The 26,523-nt window shown below is 30.4% G+C and overlaps 1 protein-coding gene across 31 annotated transcripts; it reads right to left on the reverse strand.

Annotated features, from left to right (window-relative positions):
- Nucleotides 1–834: 834 nt before the first annotated feature.
- On the reverse strand, nucleotides 835–26,523 carry LOC145306164 (glucose dehydrogenase [FAD, quinone]). Of its 31 annotated transcripts, none has more exons than XM_080148171.1 (33): nucleotides 26,455–26,523; nucleotides 26,016–26,249; nucleotides 21,895–21,964; nucleotides 21,515–21,609; nucleotides 20,980–21,046; nucleotides 20,499–20,557; nucleotides 19,938–20,067; nucleotides 19,343–19,380; nucleotides 18,780–18,823; nucleotides 18,196–18,232; nucleotides 17,303–17,364; nucleotides 16,662–16,719; nucleotides 16,282–16,395; nucleotides 16,032–16,136; nucleotides 15,628–15,711; nucleotides 14,511–14,576; nucleotides 13,441–13,503; nucleotides 12,519–12,564; nucleotides 11,960–12,054; nucleotides 11,347–11,460; nucleotides 10,009–10,094; nucleotides 9,210–9,306; nucleotides 8,689–8,785; nucleotides 8,138–8,221; nucleotides 7,707–7,765; nucleotides 6,369–6,429; nucleotides 5,840–5,931; nucleotides 5,276–5,390; nucleotides 2,603–2,646; nucleotides 2,149–2,196; nucleotides 1,701–1,880; nucleotides 1,442–1,520; nucleotides 835–916 (listed from the first exon to the last, which is right to left on the reverse strand). In XM_080148171.1, exons 3-28 carry the CDS (start codon nucleotides 21,914–21,916, stop codon nucleotides 5,280–5,282), a joined length of 1,986 nt encoding a protein of 661 aa, XP_080004297.1. In that variant the 5' UTR covers nucleotides 21,917–21,964; nucleotides 26,016–26,249; nucleotides 26,455–26,523; the 3' UTR covers nucleotides 835–916; nucleotides 1,442–1,520; nucleotides 1,701–1,880; nucleotides 2,149–2,196; nucleotides 2,603–2,646; nucleotides 5,276–5,279. The 31 variants fall into 31 exon arrangements, with proteins under 31 accessions (XP_080004297.1, XP_080004298.1, XP_080004286.1 ...); XM_080148172.1 differs by having other exon boundaries at nucleotides 835–966; XM_080148160.1 differs by having other exon boundaries at nucleotides 1,423–1,520; nucleotides 1,661–1,875; nucleotides 2,135–2,196.

Raw genomic sequence — 26,523 nt, forward strand, 5'->3', positions numbered from 1 at the left:
GGGGTAGTTTTGTGGATCATCATTGGGAATGTACAATAGACATCAATTTAATGACCATTGTCTTATCCCTTTAGTTAGATCTATGAGCGTATGACCGTCTATACAGATGATTTAATGTACAGGGATTTATAGACAGAGACTACAGATTAAAGGGGAATATATACCCGATCTTAAAGGATGATTTATTGATAAACTAATTTGCCTGTTCTGTAGACATGACTTATTGGTTGGTATGTTTGGACGCTATCAGTTTGAGACCCACCAATCAGGATTTTATTAGTACCCAAAGATTTAAGGGAACTAACAAGAGTAGGTATGCGTAAACCTTGAAAATAGTATAATTTACAGACCAATGTACCCTCCCTCTCTGGGAATATTATTAGGCAGGTTAGCAAAAGTTTTTAGATTTATAATCCTATTATTTGATCTACAAAGTACACTAAGTTTATAGAGTTGCTATGCTTTTTAATTTGCATACGTCTGTTATAGAAATCACAATACTATGTTTTCAATTGATAGGACACTTCTTAAATAAGATCAATCAGAGCCATCACTGATGGATGTTGGAACTGACCCTAAATGAATATTCATTACAAATACAAATATTACAACATCAATATTCATTACAAATACAAATATTACAACATCAATATGAATTTGGGAACCAAAAATTCTTTATTTCAGTTGAGGACCATATATAATCTTTATAATACAGGAAATCTTCTCCTTAATTTCATCCGTTTATCTTCAATAGCAGTTGAGAAAATTTCCTCCACAGAGTTACAGACAAAGTGAAATATTGAGTAACTTCGCTACTAAAAAAACACATTGAACAAATATGACACTAATTTTATTCAGATAAAATATGTAAAAACATGTTTTCCTTAAACACTGCCCTAAAATATGTTAAAATCGTCTATTAAATAAGTATTTTACGCCGCACATTTATAAATTTTATCAAAAAATCTTTGCAATATGGAGAAAAAAGATATTAGAGAACATTATTTTTATCTATTTATGAGGTATTTACCAAGTCTAAAAAGTAACAAGAAGGGACATTTACTGATTAGTTACAAAAAAAATTGAGGTCTAGTCCCTTTCATGGCAACGCCTCTTAAAGGGCGTTTCATCGTATTTTCGCAGTAGCTTTTGATAGGTTAGGTTAAGTTGGGTTAAAGCCCCCCGCAGGGTCTTGAAATAGGAGAAAGAGTAAAAATACGACGAAGCACCCCTTAAGAGGTGTTGCCACGAAAGGGACTATACCAAAAAATTGTTTAATTTTCGAGTTTAGCAATATATGAAAAAAATGCACATTAGAAAATTGCGAAGTAGCGTCTTAAATTTAGTTCGTTGGTCGGTTTGGTCAGTAATGGAGCTGAAAAAGATTAGATTATAATAAAGTACGGCGTAGTTTTTAATTACATCATTAACAATTACATACCTAAATCACATTCAAATTTTTACAGTATGGCTTCGAATCCGATCATTATCCGCTAGATTAGAACAGATTGTCAACCGTGCTGATAAATCATATATAGCATCGTATTACAGACAATTTTCTATGAATATCAAAATAAAATCATAAAAATCTTCGGCTCCCAGAGGGTAACAAAAACGGTAATTTCTTAATTTTTTTTAATCTCCGTGGAAAGCTGTCTACAATACGATGCGATAAATAATCATTAAAAAATACAATTTACCTTTACATACAAAAGAATATTTATAGTTTGAGATTATTTTGCCATTTAAAGTATTTTACAAATGTTTCAATTTCAAACAAGACTTTTTTTACAATTCTTTAATTAATAAATGGCATCCAAATTGGCACATTTTCTAACAATAATTTAAAAACTAACTAAAATCATAAAACAACAGCTAAACTTTTGATAAATAAACAAAAAAAATAAAATAAAAAGGATGACATTCACAGTAAAATGTTGCTGGATAAATCGAACATTTCCAAAGCCAAAGAACTCAATAATTCTAGTGATCTCGGAGCAAACATAAATGCGCGAAAAAAGACCTATTCTAAACGTTTTTTCCAGCTGTGCAAGTACAAGTAAGTTCAGCTGTTTGGCCACTAGCAGCCAAGCCCATTAAGTTTTAAGATTTAAAAAAAAAAAATGTTCGTTACCAGCAATATTTAACCGTGAACTTAACTAGATTTAACAAATATAATAAAATAATTGATATAAGCTGCTCAGTAACAATTGTTAGTAATCAGTTTTTTAAGCATTTAAAATGAATAAAATATAACTAAAAAGTGTAAGAAAATCTTAAAACACAAAAATAAATATTTTTACAAAATTAAATATTTACCATTAGATATTTTTTTTAAATGCCCTTAGAAAAATTATTATCTTCTTTTATATTTATTATTTAAGGTTATATAATAAATATAAAATATTCTAAAAATGATATTGTTAGTAAATCAAACAAACACCTCTCCGCTTTTTAACTTTCATTTTTGAGCATTTTTTGATATGTTAGGATAAGTAACGGTCCTAATAGCTATCTGCTCGCAGTATAAAGGCCCCGCAAGGGCTAAAACTAGTTTTTGGATTACTTGGAAGGGTTGATTAACTTAATTAACTGATTCTACCTTTGAAAATATTAAATTCTGGTAATTATGATGCTTTATATTTGAATAGTTATTTCTCGCATCGTATTATAAACGGCTTTCCGCGGATATAGAATGTACAATTATAAGATTAAAACCAGTTTTTTAGCCCCTAGGTGCCGTAGGCACGGGCTAAAAAAAGCTGGTTTTAATCTTATGATTGTACATTTTTATATTCGTAGAAAGCTGGATATAATACGATGCTAGACATAGTTTTTTCGTATTAATGAGAACCGGTTCCTATCCACCGGATTCGAATAAATACGAGAATAGTTATTTATCATATTTTCGTAATATTGTGAATGCTAGAAAGGATATTAAAATTATTTCAACAATTTTGGTCATGTGATCAAAATTTGAATTTTCCTTCTACTATTGCCCCCTCTGGGGGCGAAGTAGGTGGAAATTTAAATTTTTGTCACTTGACCTTAATATTGGTGAAATAATTTTGAATGACCTTTCTTGTATAAGCAATATTAATAAAATACGATACTTGGTTTTGTCTCATTCTCTATCTTTTCTTAAATTCAAAAAAGTCTATCAAAAAATTTACATCATCTAAGGGTGAACAATAAATATCTCTGTCTATTTTTCTCTATATTTCTTCCCCCTCCCCCCTCCCTCACTTTTCTGTCTATTTCCTTCTCTCTCTCCTCCTCTTTTGTACGTTCATTTATACAATAGAGATAACCTAGAGACAGCACAAGGGAATTTCGTTTACATTATGTATCAGCTATATATTGTTGAATATCTTAGATTAAAGCTTTCCTTGGGTGAAATATTTGAAGAAAATATTTCTTCCATCATATAATGTGAGGCGTATGACACAACATATAATAAGTTAGTTATAAATAATTTAATTTCTTATAATAAAGTTATCTTTCTAAAAATTATATCATTGCAAAATTTAGTTGCAAATAATGTTGCCTATAGGGCTGTATTTCATATACAACAAAAAGTGAACAAAGGTTTCTTTTTAAGAAAAAAATGGGGTCAGATTGACCATCTATGTCTAATGTTTATACCCACATCAAATATTAAATTATAACAATGTACAGTAGAGTGGATCAATTTTGGACATTGAATTTGTAATCAACATCTACAGTTTAAACGTCATATAAGAAACCTAAATATAAAAAATTGATTTTGTCCTTGAGGGGAAATGGGGGGAAGGTGTTTCCATGCATTAAAAATTTTAGAAGTTTATTCTGGAGGTGCAACTTTTTTTCTTTCAAAGTATTGCTTTATGCATCTTTTTGAATTTGTCTTGTTGATTAATATAAGAATATCAAATTGGTTTAAAAAAATATTAATCCAAGCATGAAAAATCTTAAATTAAATGTAAAATCTCTTGGTTTTTAAATTTATTTATGGATTTTTCTTGCTAGGATCAATAGTTTTAAAAACAGATTTTTTATTCTTATTCTACTCTTCAAGACAAAATTGGGAAGGTGCATAAAGCTATACTTTGAAAGAAAAATAATTGCCCCCCCAAAAAAAAAAAAATTCTCCCCTCAAGTGTCTTTCTAAAAGTTTACATGCATCAGCGAGCCTCCCCATTATTCAAAATATTTTCTTTTCATTTTTTGGTCTCTTATATGATGTTCAGACAGAAAGTGTATGTAGCACATTTAAAATTAGAAAATCATTGAAAATCAAGCCACTCTAATGTACAGCATTTATTTCTTCAATTCCACAGTACAAAATTATTCCTGTATTTAAATTTAACATATCATATAGGAAAAAATATTCTTGTATTCAAAATTAAAATCATGTTGGAATTTTTTTTACAATTTTTAAATTTTTAATAATGTACAGCAAATTATTTCCTTTTTATCTCATGTTCTGAAATTTATAAGATAGTTAGAATAAATTACAGAAATAATGAAAGATTTAAAGAAGAGAGCGTCAGGGGGGGGGGGTCGAGGGGGGTTTCCCCCCTCAGGAGAGGGGGGGTTGAGGGGGGTCTCCCCCCTCAGAAAAAGCTTGGGCTTAAATCTTCAACAAATAAAGAAAACAAAATTATTTTAAAAATTTCTTTTTTATGTTAAATATTATTATTTTTGTGACACTTGATTTTGAATGACAAAAAATGTTGAAATAAATATTACCCACTGTATGAAATGTTAAATTAGAAATCAATAATGATGTTGGAAAATTTATTCTCATTTTATACTCTGAAAAAAGGTATTGACAAAAAATAATAATTTTTATTCCAAACTTTTAAAACAGCATGCCTATTTCTTATTGGTTGACACTCGAATTAAAATAAAATAATGAATATTATTTCAAGACCAGAAATAAATTTGAAATAAATAATTTTCTTTCTCGTATTCATTCGAATCCAGTGGACAGGAACCGGTTCTCATCCATACGAAAAAACTATGTCTAGCATCGTATTATATCCAGCTTTCTACGAATATAGAAAGCTGGATATAATACGATGCGAGAAATAACTATTCCCCCATATTTTTTATTCAAAAATGCCAAGAATTAATTTTGAAATAAAATAATTTTCTTTCCAATATTTTTATTCCTTTTTCTTATTGGACGTCATTTTGTGTCCAATGAGAGACTAGTGTTTAAATATTTTAAAGCTTATTACAGCATTTATTTTGAATATGATAATAGCAACATTCTCACATTAAATGTGATAAAATTAATTATAATGATCGTTTATATTATATGAATAATTTCCATTGATTTTCTTGACTGGCCACGAATTAGAAACATCCCGGCTGTCTCGAGCGTCTCGTCTCACACGATTTATCTGAAACATAAATATTTTTTAATGTTTTATTTCTAGTGGCTACGCTCCTAAGATGCCTCATTTTTTTATAACTTTTTCTGGTTATTTTCTTTTTAAAAAGGGTAGTAGAACCCTCCGCCAAAATATGAATCAACCTTCCCTGTACCTATGAGAAGCTACATTGTGAATGAGAACCATACATACCAGTTCAGGCATTAGCGAGATCCTTCGGAACAGACAGAAATAGAGAAACTCTTACTACAACTTGAAAACACATTAAACTGTAATGACATCTTGAGTAAATACCATGACAAGTGAACGTGCCAATGATAAGATATAACATTGAGTTATTAGAGTTGTTTTGAAAATAAATTGAAAATAAGGGTGTGATGGGGAGATTGCTTTTCTGTGCTTGACTAATCGCTTTGAGGGAAACCGCTATTTTCTATTTTAAAAAAACTGATGCTCACCCTATGATAATTATTATGATGAAAGCCCCAGTCAGCTTTGATCATATCACTCGCCTTCTCTCCTATCATGATTGTCGGAGCATTTGTGTTTCCTGAGAAGAAAAAAACATATAAGCAATTTACCCAAATTGTAATTGGGGTCGTCGGTTCACACAAACCGTAACGGATAACTCTTATTGTTAATTTAGGCACGTTAGGAATAAATTATCCATTTTAATAGTAAGCTGCAATTTAGGAAGCCTAGAAACTCTAATCATAATCTAAGTTTATAAGTTAGTATTGGAAACTTTCACAAATTAATAAGCAGTCTATCTTACATAGAAGAGGAGAAAATTATTTTTTCCCTATATAATTTTAGACAAACGGACATTTCGAATTATAGAATAGCTTCTGTATAAAATGACTAATTTAAGATTTCTGATATTATCCCGCAGGTTACTTTTCCCAATAAAAGATTACAAAATACCGTGTTTAAAAAATTTCAATGCACAATTTATTTCTTACATTACCCTATCCATTTGTAGATTACCTGAAACAATTGTGGGCATAATACTGGCGTCCACCACCCTCAAACGAGGGATTCCATAAACCTAAATTTATTAAAATAAAAGTGTTGTTTATTAGAAATAGAATGTGTAGCATAAAAGTTTTTGGATGTTTTCACATGAGGATTAAAATAATATTATGTCTTATTATGTTTCCAGGCAGAGAGGGTACAATGGACTGTAAATGATGGTGGTACACATAGTTTTTACATCGACTCAATCATTCCTAAAGGGATAGTTTCATGAAGTGCATTTATAAAAAAAATAGTGGACTGTAAGTTTTTTCTATTTTAAATAATGTAGTAGTGCATAATATAAAGTTATTGATTAAAATTAAAAGATTTGACCTGGGAATTTCCTTAAAAAATGAGTGTTTCATTTTTATTTTCAACTTCGTTGCATGTTATATATGGCGAAAACTTTTTTGTCATAAATACAACTTTAGATAGCATTTACTAGTTGATAGAACTTCAAACTTTTTATACAACAAAATACACATAACAACAAAGAATGACCAATAAAATATTTAGTATAGTACTTAGAGTAGTGATCTTTTTATATGTCTAAGTAGAATATATCAGGCATTGGATAGATATGATTGTGATAAAGAATTTTAACATTGACCTGACCGAACTTTTTTTTGACAATATCTAAAAAAGTTAATGATTTGCAACATAAAATTACATGAGAATGGTCTTTATATATATATATATATATATATGTTGTATGGTTAGTTGGTATTTCCGCGTGAGATAATGTGTGTATTGTATTTGTAAGTAAACCGGACGGTTTTCTTTATTTTTTTAAAAAGAATCTCTAGAAAACCTTTCCTATAATGAACCGGATGTTATTTTTTATGTTTTTTAAATAACTTGTCCCAAGGGGAACCCCTGTTCAATTTTATTATAACTCTTGTGAAATATGTGGAAAAAGATTCTCTCATATTGGTGTTTTGGCTATACATATTTGAAAAAAAATAGACCATTCATGTAATTTATGTGGCAAATCACTTTAACTTTTTTAGATATTGTCGAATAAAAAAAATTGGTCTGGTCAATGTTAAAAATTCTTTAACATATAATCATATCTATCCAATGCCTAATACATTCTACTAAGACATATAAAAGTTCACTACTCTAAGTACCTTAACTCTTTAAATACACTTCATAGAACTATCCCTTTAAAAATTTTGGCACAATAATATACTGAATGGTTGGTCAAAACTAATGATGTATAAACTTTTCAACAAATAGTTATAAACTACACCTAGGGGCTAATTTATTTTTTCAAATTGCTATCCGCGAAAAACGAAACGACTATACCTTCAATTCATGGTTGACAACACTTTGAGGATCATTTGAGGGGCCCATTTTAGCAGAACCTAAAAAATACAATTTACAAGTTCATTATTCATGTGTATGTATCTTACTAATTGTGTTGATTTCTCTATTATCCTATCTACCTGAATGATGATATACAGTGTGAGTCAAATAAAACTGAGTTTTCCGATTTTCATAAACAACCAGAAGGAATACAGAAAAAATAATTATATATCCTTGTTCTCTGTACAAAAGCACATCAAACTTGTAAAAGGTGTTTTTCATTATCTAAAAATGCGGCCTCTATGATAGATGTATGGTGTATAGTAGTTGTATACGGTCTACACATACAAGTGTAATATTCATCTGTATGTATCTATCAATGTTGATGTCCCTAGTACCCTATCTATATATCTATCTATCTATCTATCTACCTGAATGATGATATATGGTAGTTGTATACTGTCTACACATACAAGTCCAATATTCATCTGTCCACAACGCAGTATTTTCACAGCCTTAAACATAAAAATTATTAATTTCAACTAAATTATAACCAGTTCTGAAATATGAATCTTATTAACAATTTTCTACAAAATAACATTCATTAGCTCCCTGTTTTATTGGCCCGGAACTATCGAAGACAGTTGAACAAAGAAACTTGAAAACTTTGAAATCATTAGTCATTTAAGTCTTCAAACTTTTCCTGGTAGTTTCTCTAACAGTGCCTGGGGTATGCCCTGAACCCACCCCATTGTTTCTGATATAAATTAAAACCTTAAGATAGGGGAGGGGAGATTTTCCTTAGTTCGTTTATTACTTTAATTTAGGTTAAGTCTTAATGGGTACTAAGGAGCCTTGCAATGCACTTAAAGAGAAAGTACCTTTTTCCTCCAATAGCTTTGATTCATTGGAGTAGTTATTTTAACTAAAATTAAGAGGGAAAGAGATTGATTTAAGGCAATTGTGCTATCCCTTAGTTTACCTGGCATGGGCACTCTATCCCAGAATCTGGTACCCAGATGTTTGAAGGCCTGAGTTTGGGCCATGGCAAGGGCCACCTTCACACCCTCTACCAACACCTGAAGAAAAATAATATAAATTATGCTCATAATTAGCGTATCATTAATATTTTATTAACAATAGGTGGATAAAAAAAGGTAACTCATATTTAAGAAAACAAATGGAAGAAAGCTATGAAAAATCCGATCTAATCGAGAGAAAAAAATTGCTGTAAATTTTAGTGTTTTGCAAGAGCTGTTTAGTTTTACCCCACTTTTAACTAGAAGTTCTAAAAAAATTCTCAAAGATTTACAGGTTTATCCAATCATACAATTAGTTAGCTTTGAAAGTTGAATTCGGAAAGTTATTCGTCAAAAAAGCGCCCCTTTTACTAGGCTAAAAAATAATCTTATGTGATTAAATATAAACAAATACTTCGTCTGCTAGAGATTCAATTTCTAGATTGGAATGAGTGTTTGATTGACCTTCTGGGGATTTCTATACCTGTATATCTTCCGGATGATTAAAATACCCAGCAAAAAATAAAGGTTTCTCATAAGGATTAGAACTGCGCAACATGATTCTTCCACGAGACTTGGGCCTACAATAGTTAAAGATTATCAAGGACGAAAACATACATAAAAGAGAAGCCCAAAAAAGAGAACCTGACGTTTACAAAATAATGGGATGTCTATGAGTCTATGTTCACCAAAGGATCTCACTGAACCGATATGGTTCTCCTTTGCGAGAAAGGGTGCCACCACTTCCTCTAGAGGCATCTACAGGCGTAACCGCTATTAAAGAAATTAAGCATTATTATAAGATCGGAGCATAATTTGATGTAAATAAGTCATTAAATTTAAAAATAAAGGATATTTATAATAAAGATTTAGACTGATTATACAGGTGCTTCACATAAAATAGAATAATAGTTGTTAACTATTCTTATAGACAAAAGGTTGATTGTCCCTTAGATAAAAAAAATGACGTATGGAATTTTAAGGAAATTATCAAACTATTTTTCTAAATATTAAGCATTTTTGTTGAAATTCAAACAAAAAATCCTTTTTATCTTTATTAGGATTTATCTAGTTTATTAGTGGGTGTTAAATTTTTATCTTAGTTTAAAAAAGAAAAAAAAATTGAGGGGGGGGTAGTACCCACCCCCATAATAGTTACTAACCTTCTATGACCTATGGGAAGCTTAACTTTAAAGGAGAACCATATCTGTTCAGCGGATAGTGAGATCTTTCCTGTTACTTTATAATAAGGAAACGATAACAAAATTAGAAAAAATGTGTACCTTAAAAGCATAGGAATGACGGACCAGGTATCCTTGTAGGCCAGGGGTCGGTACATCTGCCACATCGTATCAGAAATACCATGAGCCTAAAAGTAAAAAATTATAAATATAAAACTAAATGTTAATAACCTGAAACCAAACTAAAAATTTTAATAATTTTTTTAATTTGAAGTTAAAAACAAAATGGGATTAGTGAAAACAAATGCTTTCCCTTAAAGTGCCTAAGGTAAAATACTAACACTCAAAACCTACCCCAACCCGTCATTGTTTTCGATTTGTTTCAAAATAAGGGGGAGGGGAATTTAGTGCTCGCTACGCACTTTGTGGGAAACTGCCTGATAACCAATTAATTAAAAGGTCCTGAGGCAACTTAATCGTCATTTTGTAAAATCCTCAACTAGAGTTATGAAACAAAATTAATCGAAAAGGACAAAATTAAACAAACTACTCAAGATATTATCTTAAATCTTTTACATAAGCAGATAAAATACCATCAAATAAAATATTTTAAAACTTAAACCAATCCAAATTAAACCGGATTTAATCTAGTCTAGCACTTTTAGGTTTATATACTAATTTTCTGTTTAATATGGACAAAAAAAACAGCTGTACTTCAATTCAGGCAGAAAAATTAATATTTTAAACAAATATTATTCTCAAAAATCATCAAATCTTTTGTCGAGTTCAAGCTGTTTAAGACTGAAATACGATAAAATATCATCAAGTATTCGGTAGATAGAATGTAATTTTTTTTATTAACAATAATGTTGATACTAGGCATCCCAGCAGGGTAAGGGGGCTAATAGTCAAGATTTAAGGGTGTATCAGTGCTTTATAGAATAAAGGTACTTTTATAGGGATTGCATCCTTTGCTGATATAAAAATTATCATTTAGAGTGAAATTGTCGGTAGTCTTAAGACATTTTTAAAGGTAAAGTTGACTCACCAATAGAGATAACCTTGAGACATACTGTCTAAATCAACAAATAGGAAAATTCGAGACATCTCATTGGTTGAAATATTTTACAGATCTTGGAATGTAATAGCATATTTCGTTGGTATTATGAGTCCGCTATAAAATGTAGCATATCATAGGATAAAACTTTTCTTGGGTAAATTAATTCGTGTAAAAAATGTATTTCCTCGTAAAATATGACAAAACATTTAAAAGTTAGTTGCAAATAGTTGAATTTCTTAAGTGTAAAGTTAGCTTTCTAGAATATATTTATTATATAACAAAAAGTAAACAAAGGTTTTTGTCTGAAAAAATCCCTTTATAAGTTTGACGAAAAATGGGGTCAGATGGATCATCTAGATATATTATGTCTATTGTCTCACCTTTCTGATCTGTCTGCCTCCATCAGAGGCAGGACTACCCGACACAAAATGGAACTCTATGTCAGGCCAGTCTTTGCTACGGTTCGTAAACTTGGTCGGGATCCACGCAAGACCCTGAAATGCAATTGTTTCATTTACCTAAGGCCATAGGTATTGTCACAAGCAGAGAAATTTAGGGTGGTAAAAGATTAAAAAATTCTTCTTTTGGTTATCTTGGAGTTTGGATACTAGAACCAAAACAACCTTTCTTATTTTGGTTATTATCAAAGACTTTGAATGCTAGTTCAAAGCATGCCATAAAAATTATTCTTCAAGCTGTCCTAAAAAAAATGCTTAGAAAAGCATAATCAGGGACTGTGATTCAGCCAAGTAATTCCGTTTGAAACTTCCAAAAATTAATTTTATTAGTGTAAAACTTGTAATTTTAATGGAAGTGGATAAGAAGGTGAGAGGTAAGTGTTTAGAAGAAATTTTCACTTGGAATTTTTTGTCAGAATAATGGGCATAATGAAATATTCTTGAGAAGAGGTTGAAAAAAGGGGTTTGTTCTGAATTTCGGAAAACATCTACTGGGTCAACTATGATGAAATCTTATATTTAAATTAAATCTTACCTCTACCCCACCCAGAACAGTGAGGGGACCTGAACCAAACACCGCATACTTGAGCACAGCTGGAATATTCTCGTATCGAGTTTGCACCAGGGAAACTAAATAAAAATAATCATATTTTAAACCGAATTCGCCTATTTAGAAACTTAAAATATTGTTTATCTATCCAAATAGCATTTAAAAACAACTAACTGCAGATAATAAAAGAATAACTACAAATAATGTCTTTTTGACTGTAACAAAGCATTTGTCAGATTTATTTTATCATCATTAAACAACTTTGCTTGTGTAATATCAATTCTGTTTGTGTTTTTATTTCTGTTAAAATTAAAAGATTGTGTTTAATTGATAATTTTTTTTATTCTTGAATTAGATTAAAACAAAACACTGGAATAAAATAAATAGAATCAAATGAAAAAAAACATTTTATTATTTTATTGAAGAAATAGTTTGCTAACATCACCCTTTTTTTACAAAAAAATACACGAAGTTAAATAAAAGAATATTTACTCAATATCGCGTTTTTTGCAATGGAATTAATATTTTTTATAAAATGTGAAACCTGGTTGATTAATGGTGAAAGTTAATGCTCCAGTTCCATAATGGTCCTAAAATTAAATATTCATAAATAACAAACATTAAAAATACCAGTTTCTGTGTCTGTCCCAAAGGATCTTGCTGACTGCTGAACCGATATCGTTCTCATTTACAGTGTAGCTTCTCAAAGGTCCTGGGAAGATTTATAACAAATTACTGAGACGGTACCACTTGTCTACTTAATATTACTAAGATTTTGTTATTTATAGTATTTAACACTTTAGTGCTGTGCAGCTAAAATAGTAGAGTTTACATTCTGTTGTTGATATTATACCTGGAGGTTTTCATTCTGTTGTTGATACTATACCTGGAGATTTTCATTCTGTTGTTGATATTATACCTGGAGGTTTTCATTCTGTTGTTGATATTATACCTGGAGTTTCCATTCTGTTGTTGATATTATACCTTGAATTTCCAGTCTGTTGTTGATATTATACCTTGAGTTTCCATTCTGTTGTTGATATTATACCTTGAGTTTCCATTCTGTTGTTGATATTATACCTTGAGTTTCCATTCTATTGTTGATATTATACGTTGAGTTTCCATTCTGTTGTTGATATTATACCTTGAGTTTCCATTCTGTTGTTGATATTATACCTTGAGTTTTCATTCTGTTGTTATTATACCTTGAATTTCCATTCTGTTGTTGATATTATACCTGGAGTTTCCATTCTGTTGTGTATATTATACCTTGAATTTCCATTCTGTTGTTGATATAATACCTGGAGGTTTTCATTCTGTTGTTGATACTTTACCTGGAGGTTTTCATCCTGTTGTTGATACTATACCTGGAGGTTTTCATCCTGTTGTTGATATTATACCTGGAGGTTTTCATTCTGTTGTTGATATTATACCTGGAGGTTTTCATTCTGTTGTTGATATTATACCTGGAGGTTTTCACCAACTGGAAGGTCTTCGACTACAGGAATTCCAATATCTGTCAAATGATCCTGCAAAAAAAATTAAGATTGTCCTTTATGCCAAAAAATACTGCATGGTTTTCTTATTCGAAACAAAAAATCCCCTAGGGGTGGGAACAAGGATCCGAACATTCATAAAGAATTTCAAGTTTTTCCTAATAACAGACCGATGGACTTAAGTTATTTTTTATGAAGGTGCTCTTTGATATAAAAATGTTCACACACAAACGTCAACCTTTTTAAAAAGCAGCTAAGAATATTATGTTTTCCCCTTAACATAGCTGACAGATGTTCGGAATTATATTGGGTTGGTGTTTTTTAAGGAGTTTTTAATTTGCCAAAATTGGATTTTATTGTCCTAATTTTAAAACATCTGCAAATATTAGTTATGCAAAATACGAAGGTTCTAGCGAAACCGTATTTAATACATTACGTATTTGTAAAATTATTTGCAAAAAAAAACAATTAATTTTGAACCGAATGATTATATATAATTGTAAATTTTAATTCAATATATGTATTTTGCTAATTTGAAAGCAAAAATTCCTTACTTAAATAAGAAGAGGGAAGTATCATTTTTTGTGTGTCAAAGAGAGGGATAGGTTTCTGGTAGAATCCGTAAAGGTATGTGTTTTAAGGCTTAAAAATAGTAGTAGAACGATATTATTCACTAGAAAGTGTATTTCTTATTGAAAAGAACTATAGACAATTTTTTTTTTTCTCAAAAGTTAACATAAATTTTTATTGATTTACTACTGTTTTTAACTTATAACACATAACCTTTACGGATTCTACCAGAAACCTACCCCTCTCTTTAAACCTTTCATTAAATAGATTAACTAAGGTTATAGATAAAAACTAACAATCTAAAAAGTACATTATGCTAAATCTTTTTTGTTGAGAAAATCACAAAAATTATATGCCAAATTGATTACTTGGAAACAAACGAGATTTAAAATCTGTCTTCAACGAACCATTTACATAAAGTAAGAAATATATAACTAGGATTTTAAGCATTTTATAGTATAAAAACTTACCGCTCTGCCTATTCCACTGAGCATAAGTAACTGGGCTGAGTTTAGAGAACCAGCCGACAAAATAACCTAAATCAATGCAAAGTTACACATTTTGGAAAATATAAGTAACAATATTTATGAAAAGACGCATTATGTGAATTTGTAAAACTAGCAGTTGCGCCCCAGCATCTAAAGACTTTATGTTAGAAGAGATAAAAAAAAGCTTAAAACCATCACAAAACAACCTATTAATATATTATCCTAAAAAATATCGGAACATCTGGGAAGAACACTAAAGAGGAGAACTTAATTGGTATAATAGTTGACGAAATCTTAAGCTACAGCCAAAAAACCTAAATACTTTATGTAATAGGAAAAATGAAATCTGTAGGTAATGATAAAAATTGAATTGAAATGAAGATGACCTCAACAATTAGTATTTTAAATTTTAAATCATAGAATTTGATAATCAGTAATTTTCTCTTATTTAGGTAACCAAGAAGAACTAGCAACTAACTATCAAAGGCCTTGAAAAAGTCAAACTGTGAATATAATAAACAATAAACTGTGAATATTATTAAGTCACAAAACCTTTACAAAGACTCACAAAGTCTATCTGCAAATAAGAGACTCACAAAACCTACATAACAAGATAGCACTTATTTCACTTATTTGTCTTTTGGGTGTATAAACTGATGAATTATGGAGATATCAAATATGTTAATTCTTTCAGAACAAGCTTTTTATAATGAACGGATGAATAGTTTTTTTTCTCAGCCTTACCAATATATTTATAGGCAAAAAAGGGGGGAGGCGGATGTGCCACTTTTTGAAACCAAAACCAAAAGTCAACAAAGGAACTTGCTTTATAGGGGTACAATATGGAACTGTGAAGAAACGGCGGCGCAACCGCCGAAAACCGCCGTTTCCCGCCGAATTTTTTTTTGCCTTTTCTCGGCAGTTTTCGGCGGTTGCGCCGCCGTTTCTTCACAGTTCTATATTGTACCCCTATTAAGCAACTGCCATGCAAAATCTCAGACCTGTAACTCTTTTTTTAGTTGAGTTCCTTTGACTTTTAGTTTTGGTTTCAAAAAGTGGCACATCCGCCTCCCCCCTTTGTAATATGATTATTTATTACCTCCTTTCTTGCTTTGATATTATAAATCTTGCCGTATCTTTTTACTTTAACACCATAAGCAGTCTTATTCTCATCTATCAATACCTATACAGTAAAAAGATAGATTAGATTAATATGAAAACTTATTTATTTGTATTTCAATCCCTTAAGAATTATACTCAGGGATCAGAAAGGATAAAACAATGGCAGATATATTGATGTACATTCCATATGATCAAACATAAAATTACCCATGTAGATAAAAATTAGTTGTTGTTGAAACGTTTGGACACTCAATTCTATGAATCAAAAAATCATAATTCAATTCAAGTCCCCAAAGTTATTAAGCCAAAGAATAAGAAAATGTTAATTTAAAACTTTGGGGACTAGTGTAACAAACAGTCCATTGTCCATTTTGTACTTACTTTTAAAACGTATGAATCTAGAGCTATATGAAGATTTTTCCTATCCTTGATGGGACGGAGGAAGCCCTTGGCTGTGGAGCATCGTGAACCTCGTCTTATTGTACCCTGAAAATAATTCAAGATAATATTCGAACTATTGCTATTCTGAAAAAAAAAACATTTTTTCCCCGGCTGAAAAATATTTTTTTTTCCTCATACCTATTTTTTCCCTAGAGGAAAAACGAAGAGAGAAAAAAAAATGACTTCAAACCTGAGGAATCATGAAGCCAGTCTGGAACTCTCCATTGCCGTCCCTGTTCTCGTATCCCATCTCAACGCCAGCAGACACGAAGGCAGTGGACAACGGCGTTCGCCATGGTGATTCCTGGAATTATACACATTTTTTCGTATTTAAAATAATCATTAAGATAAAGTTACAGGATGTTCATCTGTATTGGTTTTTACCGAAGGATCTCGCTATCCGCAGGAAATATATGGTTCTCTCATGCCGGGTAGGTTCTCATAGGTCCTGGGAAGGATTATAACTATTTGGAGGGAAGGCACCATCGCCCTCTCAAGAGAAATACCCATTGGAAAAAAGTTATCCCCCCCCCCCCTCTTGGACGTGCGATATCACTCTCTAAACTTTACCTGAACAGTGAGGTATCCTCCAGCAGAATGATATGGAGTGGCCGCCAGGTACGGGTTTCTAAATTATTTTTTTGGGGTTTTAAAGTATAAAAAAAAATAATTGTTTTTAGTTATTATTCAAATGATTATCATATTTTAAGGATTTTGTAATTTAGGTAAAAATTTCATGTAAAACTTGCCTAGAACGATAAAAAAAATCCTCTATAGGTTATTGAAACATGTTTTACTACGATCAAAAATATCTTGTCTGTTAGAAGAGTAACTATATCGCGGCATTCTGCGCTAGTACCCATAGTCTTGAATGTTAGCCAAAAGGACAGAAGTTGCATTGATTCTAGTACCCAAAGATTATTTCATTGTTTCATCCCCATAATTATATCCCCTTCTCTTTTTTCTCCCCCTTCTTACCCACTCCCCTTCAGTTACATAAAATTTCACGCCAACTTTACCCCAACAAAATATTAAATTTCAAATGGAATTATTTGGCTGAATAGCAGCCCCTGCCCTAGCTATTTATAGATATTTTTTTTATATCTTATCAAACATTAATGTTTATCTTTGTTTGGCCATTACTGAGATCTTAATGAACCCAAATCCCCCAGACAACTTTATTACATGAATATATAAACGTATATTCAAACCTGTTATCTTCAGATTTCTTGAAATAATGTAGAACTGTGTTAAAGCCCCATCCAGGGTTACCCTACGGAAAAAAGGAATGTTATTACAAAATTAAAAAGGGGGAGGTAGGTTGTGCTAAAATTCCGTAAAGGTGTTAGTTTTAAGGCTTAAAAAACATTTTTTTATCGTTCTATTACTCTTGTAAAGCCTTAAAACTCACTTCTACGGAATTTTAGCACAACCTACCTCGCCATATTTAAAAAAAAAATAATGCTTAAAATATCCATACTGGATAGGTATAGTCGTTATTATATTCAATTATGATTTTATATTTATACCTATTTTAACTGAAGTAGTTATTTTTACATTTATAGTATTATAAACAGCTTTTCGCAGATATAGAAATGTACAATTATAAGATTAAAATGAATTTTGTCAGACCCAACCGAAGGCAAGGACTAAAAAAATTGGTTATAATCTTATGATTTTACATTTTTAATTTAAATATCGCAACCAGTAAGCTACTTTAATGCCATACCCTGTAAATAGCTAATATTATTTTATATTATTTGTGAAACTTGTAAATATTTTTAAAAAATTAAATGAAAATTGGGCCGAAGGACAGTCAAGATTGACTTTAAAGGCCCTGTAGTACAGTTACCCTAATTATGTCAATATAAATAAATATATCTATAAAAATGATGTAATTTAAAATGTATTTAATTATTTGTAAAATTAATCTGTAATTTACTGCTAATAAATCATATCATATCATATCATATTCGTAGAAAACTGGATATAATACGATACTATACATAAATTTTCATACCGGTTATAATCCACGGGATATTAATCAGCTTTAAAGTCTCATACTGGAAAAGACATTCTCGAGATTTTAAGAGTAAACTAATACCTGCGCCTCCCAGTCATCATAATCCTTTTTGTTTCCTCTATATTACAAAAAATAAATCAAAATATTAAGCACAAAAAAACACAGATAAGCCTAGATTTCTAAATGTCAGTACACTCTTATTGTCTGATTTAAAAGATTCTTTCTCTAATAATTAAAATTTAATTTTTTAGAAGATTTATTTTTCTTCCTATTTATTATTTACATATAGAGAAAGGGGGGATAGGACCGTAAGTCTTAAATAACATTATTTTATTTTCATCATCTCAAAAACTATAGGTACTTTCTGCATTTTTATTGGTTGATTCAAAGCTAATAGGGTAAAAAACCAATATTTTTTTTTTACAAAAGGGGCAAGTTTATTTTTATAGTTGGAGATTATATATCAATTTCAATTTAACGCTTATTGTTTTATATTTTAATATCCCACATTTTTTCCTTTTAAAAACAATTGAAACCTTCTACATAATAAAATTGAATTAATCACAACAAGGAAATCAAGTAATTTAACTATCTGCTGAAGACTGTCGATAATACGAGGCAACAAATAACTATGTATAATTATAGAAAATTTTGATTTATTTTTCCTGACATAAAGCATATAATTTAGAACTGAGCTGCCGCCTAAAACCTTGAAAAAAAAATGCATTAAATAATTAAATTAAAAACAGTGGCTTGCACAGGGTTCTACGACCCCCCCCCCCCCCCCTCATTAAAACAAAATAGATGGCGGTGTGAGCTTTAGTGGGGTATAACACAGACAAGAGGAATGTAGTTTTGGGGAGTGGACACACCCCCTATGGTGTTCACCCACCTACTATATGAACAAACATATTACATGATCAAGGAAAGAAAACGAAGTAGCGGGTTTCGTCGTATTTTCAAAGTAGCTTTTGATAGGTTTGGTTAGGTAATTATTAATGATTTCCCCGCAGGGTTAGGAAATTGGCCCGCTACTTCGTTTTCTTTGCATTTTTCAAAGTGATTCATATATTATTAAGTTTAGACACGAAGTATTTGTACATCATAATATGATAAATTTCTATGAAATTAAATAAAAATTTAAGTGGAGAACATTAATATTTAATGCTCTCTTTATGACGTATTATGATAAAATTGAGTTTCAAGAAGAAAAAAATAAATAGTTTACCTTTCCTCTCGGCCAATTACATCGTTGGTTTGTGTGTCCTGAAAAAAATATTAATCAACAACAAAGAACAAGAATGACAGTATCCATAAGTCGTGGAGCTTAAAAATCAGGCCTAGCTATTGTAATAATCAATTCTACAAAAAAAAATTACGAAACCTTTGGAAGTTAGCTGGGGGTATATCTTATTTTTTCATATAATTGAAGAGGGGTGGGTAAGAAGGGGAGGGAAAGGGGTTGTGGGGAAATTTTCCTTTAGAATTGTTTGTCAGAATATCACTTTCCCTGCTTAAAAATATAAAAGAATTTACTGAAATAAAAGAACTATTTTTAATTACAGCCGTGAAAAAAACTTCCCTGAAGTTTGATGTCCTCTAGAACAATACGGACATACATAGTTAAAGATTGGATGTTGATTGGTAAGGGGAATCTTAATTTCAAAAATTTGATTGTCGTCTAAATAGAAGCCAATTAAACCACAAATACACCTTAGAGTAATGGACAGACTAACAGGCAATAATTTAGAGTATGTTCGCCTTTTATAAGAGTTTATTATCTAAGAATTTATTATCAACTTCGTTTTCCAAATAATCTTTACCTAAGCAAGCCCGGTTAGGTTGAGGTTCCGTTTTGTATTTCCAATCCATCCGCCCCAACTGAAGGTATGCCGCCAAGGCGGGAACGTCCGAGATTTCCGTCTCATCGCCACCAGCCTCCAGTAACAATATCTGAACAGGGAGTTGTAAAAATAGCGTCAAAACTTTGTTTTAAAAATGTACAATTGTCATCCTTCTAAATTCAAGCCGATATGTTTAAAAAATTCAAACAAATGAATTGTTTATGCATATTTATGTGAAGTGAAAAAAAATATATTATTCTTTGTCTTTCTGTTTTATTTTATCAAAAATATCACAAACCGATGGATTTGTTTTGTTTAAAGTGGTATATGTGGTTGTGGACATTTTGGCGGATTTTTAAATTAGTACTAGTGGATTTTTGTATCCATATTTCTGTTTTTTTTTTAAATAAAATTCTATGAGATTGATATATTACAATAAATTTATACCAGTTTGTAAAAAAAAATATTTAGACTAATAGAAAAAGTAATATTAATATACTTTTCATATAAAAAAATTAGTTTAAAAATGAAAAATTTTACCTTCCAATTAGGATTTTCTGACAATCTGTTGGCCACCACCGCTCCTGCGGATCCGGCACCTTAAAAATCAAATTTTTATTTTACTTTCAGCAGAAAACTGTAAATAATATTTAATATTTAACTAGTATGTCATCGAATCCGATAATTTCCAGCTAGTTTATAACCGGATCTGAGCAATAATGAAAATCATGAGTGAAAAACAGTCTAAAACCACCCCCCTAGGCATTCCCAAAGTTTATTATACAATCTAATACTACTAAAATAGTATGGCTTTTATTTCTGTAGCTTAAGATTTCAATAAGACTAAAATGGGTTCTCTAATTTGGAAGGACTTCACATATGTCCCGGAATGGTTTTAAGCTATTTTATTTTATATATAGAATTAGTAATGGATGTAAGCTTTTTTACATTATTCGAATACGAGCCAATAAATGCTAGAGGCAAAGCAAATAATGTTTAAAAATGTAAGAAACTGACTTACCTACTACAATAAAATCATAATATTGAAATAATTTTTCTGCATTATTTATCTTCTCTTCGGGATTTTCCTAAACAAAAATCAATTTAATCAGTGGCGTTCACAATTATTCAACTGGGCGGGGTATATGCAATTTGGGTGCGACTAAGAGAAAGTAATTTTGATTTTAAGGGAAGCAATAACATCCCTTTAAACCCCCTACTACACACCACTGAATGTAAGAGTATATATTGATGAAAATACTAGATAATAAAGTTTTATTTTATTTATTACTTCATTAAAAATTGGCATTGTGTGAAACCTAATGGGGACATTCTTTTATTTGAATGGATGTGCAAACGTACAAAGTTACATAAAGAATAGATATTCACTACATTTATCTTTTGAAAAGCTATCTTTACAAAAAAAATCAGCAGTCTACCTATATAACACCAGAGAAAATCAACCTTCCAACGTACAGTTACAGTTACGGAAGGACTGACGGATGGGCATACAATAAAATTATAGAGCAGCTTTGCTACTAATAAACAATATTTACCCTTAAGAATTTATAATATGATAAAGAAGCTATAAGAAAAGGAAAGAACCAAACTCCAGTGGCCAGAGCCGCATAAGGGCTCAACCCTGAGATCACTAAAAACAAAATAAACAAAATTAGTTTCCATGAAAACTTATGCCTTCAAATGATTCAATAATTCTTGTATAAAAGTAACAGAATGTCTCTCAGTGTGTCTTGTCTTTACTAAAGTATCTTGCTAACCGCTGAACCAATATGGTTCTCCTTTACAATAGGACGAAGAGAGGTTTATAACCACCCTCCAATTAAAAATCGCCCCAAGAATGAATCCGCCTACCAATCTTATTAGAAAAGCTTAACATAATTAATTTGTTTGTTAAAATAAATAAAATAAGTTTTACCTACAGAAGGAAGAAGGGCCATTGGAACAAAACATTACTCTAAATTCTCAAATATATTACTCTCTAGATCCTAAATATAAATATTGGAACAAAACATTACTCTAAATTCTCAAATATATTACTCTCTAGATCCTAAATATAAATATTGGAACAAAACATTACTCTAAATTCTCAAATATATTACTCTCTAGATCCTAAATATAGATATTGGAACAAAACATTACTCTAAATTCTCAAATATATTACTCTCTAGATTCTAAATATAAATATTGGAACAAAGCATTACTATATTACTCTCAAATATATTACTCTCTAGATTCTAAATATAAATATTGGAACAAAACATTACTCTAAATTCTCAAATATATTACTCTCTAGATGCTAAATATAAATATTGGAACAAAGCATTACTCTAAATTCTCAAATATATTACTCTCTAGATTCTAAATATAAATATTGGAACAAAACATTACTCTAAATTCTCAAATATATTACTCTCTAGATCCTAAATATAAATATTGGAACAAAACATTACTCTAAATTCTCAAATATATTACTCTCTAGATCCTAAATATAAATATTGGAACAAAACATTACTCTAAATTCTCAAATATATTACTCTCTAGATCCTAAATATAAATATTGGAACAAAACATTACTATAAATTATCAAATATATTACTCTCTAGATTCTAAATATAAATATTGGAACAAAGCATTACTATATTACTCTCAAATATATTACTCTCTAGATTCTAAATATAAATATTGGAACAAAACATTACTCTAAATTCTCAAATATATTACTCTCTAGATCCTAAATATAGATATTGGAACAAAACATTACTCTAAATTCTCAAATATATTACTCTCTAGATTCTAAATATAAATATTGGAACAAAGCATTACTATATTACTCTCTAGATTCTAAATATAAATATTGGAACAAAACATTACTCTAAATTCTCAAATATATTACTCTCTAGATGCTAAATATAAATATTGGAACAAAGCATTACTCTAAATTCTCAAATATATTACTCTCTAGATTCTAAATATAAATATTGGAACAAAACATTACTCTAAATTCTCAAATATATTACTCTCTAGATCCTAAATATAAATATTGGAACAAAACATTACTCTAAATTCTCAAATATATTACTCTCTAGATCCTAAATATAAATATTGGAACAAAACATTACTCTAAATTCTCAAATATATTACTCTCTAGATTCTAAATATAAATATTGGAACAAAGCATTACTATATTACTCTCAAATATATTACTCTCTAGATTCTAAATATAAATATTGGAACAAAACATTACTCTAAATTCTGAAATATATTACTCTCTAGATGCTAAATATATGGAACAAAACATTACTCAATTACTCTCAAATATAATGTTGTCAAAATCCTAAATATAAAACATTGAAGTATGCAGATATAATTTTTCTTGTTAATATTAATTTTGGTTAACATCTAACAACCCTCGAATTTAAAAAGATTTAAGTAGGGAGTATTTTTCTTAATCACAAACCCCTAAAGGGCTACCCTGTACCCAATATAACCTAACCTATCCGACCAAAAGTAGATAAACGCAAAAGAATATATAAATGGGGAAGTTGTGGGTTTCCTGTGATCAAATTAGCACATTAAAGGGAAACCGCCAAAATGTTAACTAAAACGAATATACACAAGAAAAAATGACAAAACGTTTAATAATGATACAGTGATAGGTCAACTAAAGATTATTTGAGACACTAAAACGCAAGGTTCAATTAGAGGAATATAATTCTTATGACTGGATTTGTCTACTTCTTTTATGTTATTAACTACCAACTAAAGTGTCTAGCTCTAATTTCATTATTTTGAGGGATTTAATGCAATAGAAAAAACTAATGGCGTAAATAAAATGATAAAAATTAATTACAAGACCTCATAAAGTGCAAGTAGAGCAACACTTTAATTCTTACTAGCGGATTAGCCCCTAGCCTCCAGGGGCTTCGCCCCAAGAGGTTTAATCAACCTATTTGTGTTATTTTGATTTAAAAGGAAAAAGAAAAAAAAAATTTTTTGAGGGGTGAATTTTTTTTTGGGGGGGGGGTAGTCGAACTCCCACTTTTTGATTTTAGGGGAAAAAAAACTTTTTTTTTTTGGGGGGGGGGAGTGTTTCACCCCCCCCCCCCCCCCCAGGAAATAGCTTAAAACCATCCCAGGACCAGTAGGTATATTCCCTGAAGAGTAGAGCCCAATCAGTTCAGTGGTTACTGAGATCTTAAGCTTCAGACAGACAGACATCGTACTACTTTGTATTATAGATAAGTGAAATTATTTGTAAATCATGTTTTAATGCGCCCACTAGTTATCAGGGAGTTTTTGTACTACTGCTTCAAGGATGTCTCGAAAATTTAAAGTGTCTTATCCCAATGCAGGGTGTAGAATATACGTGATATTACAGGGAAAAATGTCGTCAATTTAGCTTGCTAACCAAGGACTCGTTGTTTGGTCAGTTTGTTCAGGAGGGGAGGGAGGGGGTTAAGTTGAGGTTGATTACCCCTTCTGTAGATTTAAAACGTTTGTAAAATTACTTAATTAACCAACCATTAATTAAACAAAGTCCCCAAAGCTGTTAAGCCGACGAATAAGTTTTTTTTAACACTTTTGGGACTAGTGTAAACAGCCCAATATTCCCTTCCCTCCCTAGGTTGAAATTGCTCGCCTTTTGAAATAGTGGATTTTACCAATATTTAAAAACGTAATTTTCTTTAAAAACTTTTGCATAACCAGAAATCCTTAAACTCAATAGAATTCAGGAGTTATAAGGGATAAGCCAATGGACAATAATTTGAACAATGTAGTATAAACCCCTAATTATGTATTAGTAGGTTAAAATTATTGATGGAAAAGTTTGGACACTGAAGGATTGTGTATGTGTATTCCTATCAGGATTTCATAAAAGTACCCAAAGTTTTTAAGCCAATGAATAAGAAATCCAATAAATTGGATTCCAATTTATAAAAATTTCGCTACCAATTTTATGTACAATCCAATGTTCTCTCCATCTCTGAAAAAACGAGAGAAAAAAACAAGTCTTCACATTTTTAAAAATCTTTAAATAAAAAAAATTCTTTTCAATTTGATTAATGAAACAGAGATAGAGAGAGAGAGCTGCGATTGTTTACAAACAAAATGAAAAAAATAAATGAAAATTCATTTCTTAATTTAATTTAATCTAAAATTTTGTTTTCCAAAAATAGTTACAGCCTATTTTTTTGGTAGCAAGTAGTCAATTTAATCTGTCTGTATACATCGGGGATATCAAAGAGGACTATCCACGAACAAGAGCAAGTGATTCTAAGCATCTTCCAGCATTGACCCATAATATCTTTTTAGTAAATATACTAGGTTTATGTTTAATATTTGCTTTATCGACTAAAAAGTTAGGTTTTACCATGGTTTTATATAAAAAAAAACTTTGAAATATAGCATTGTTTGATGCAATATCATCGAATGTTTTGATGAGTTCAAACTGTTGTTTAAAAGCTTTGACACAAAATAAATTATTGTGATTAAAAATGTATATTAAGAAAAAGGGTAGGTAACTTGTAAACAGTTTAATTAATGTACTTTTGCAAATTACAACATTTGATGCTTTTCAGCAGTGTTATTTTATTTTGTCCTTTGAACTCAACAAAGCATTTGATGATATTGCTTTAAAAATTGATTTACATTACAAAGTTTTTTTCATATAAAACCATGGTGAAACCTAACTTTTTAGTCGACAAAGCAAATATTAAACATTAACCTAGTATATTCACTGAAAAAATACTATGGGTCAATGCTAAAAGATGCTTGCTATTGTTCGTGGATAGTCCCCTTTATGTAGGGGTAATATTTTATTCAGATTACCTTTTTGACTCACATTGTCCGTCAATGTGCTAACTTAGTTTTGAATTTTTTTGTGGAAAACTTTGGACACTTTGTATAACTTAATACAAAGATTTAATACCACCCCAAATATTTTGAACACTTAGTACAAACTAATCTAACGAGGTTATCAACTTTGAGGGGCAAAAAAAAATTATATTTCATTGTCCCTTTCCTCCAAACATTTACCTGATTTTTCTCAGAAGTACAGTAATGAATGTCCAAATGTAGAGGAAATTTCTGGGGCGTAGAAAATTAAGGTGTAGGTACTTGGTGAAGGTTTTAAAAAGATAGGGCGGGATTATCCAAAATTAATTTGGTGGATTTTTTATATGAGTTTTTTAAGGGGGTAGTGCAGTGCTGGGGGGTGATAAGAAATTGGTGATTGGGGGTGGGTTCACATCTTCGCAAAAATTGCAGAACCTAAAAAATAAAGAAATGTAAATATCAACATATGATATCCTTATAAAAGTAGCAGGATGTCTTTCTTTGTGTCTGTCTATCAATGTGTCCGTCTATCTGTCTGTACCGAAGGATCTTACTAAACCTAAGAAGCATGAAACAATAAATAATCTTTCAATGATCCATAATCGAGATAAGAGAAAACAACAAATTAAAATTCTTTTACCTTACAAAATAAGTTTTAGATGAAGAATAAGAAACACTTTAAACCTAAAGAACTTTTACATTTTATCTG

Source organism: Acartia tonsa, chromosome 14 (genome assembly GCF_053477335.1).
Source record: "Acartia tonsa isolate MP-2025a chromosome 14, ASM5347733v1, whole genome shotgun sequence".
NCBI classification, from domain to species: Eukaryota; Metazoa; Arthropoda; class Copepoda; order Calanoida; family Acartiidae; genus Acartia; species Acartia tonsa.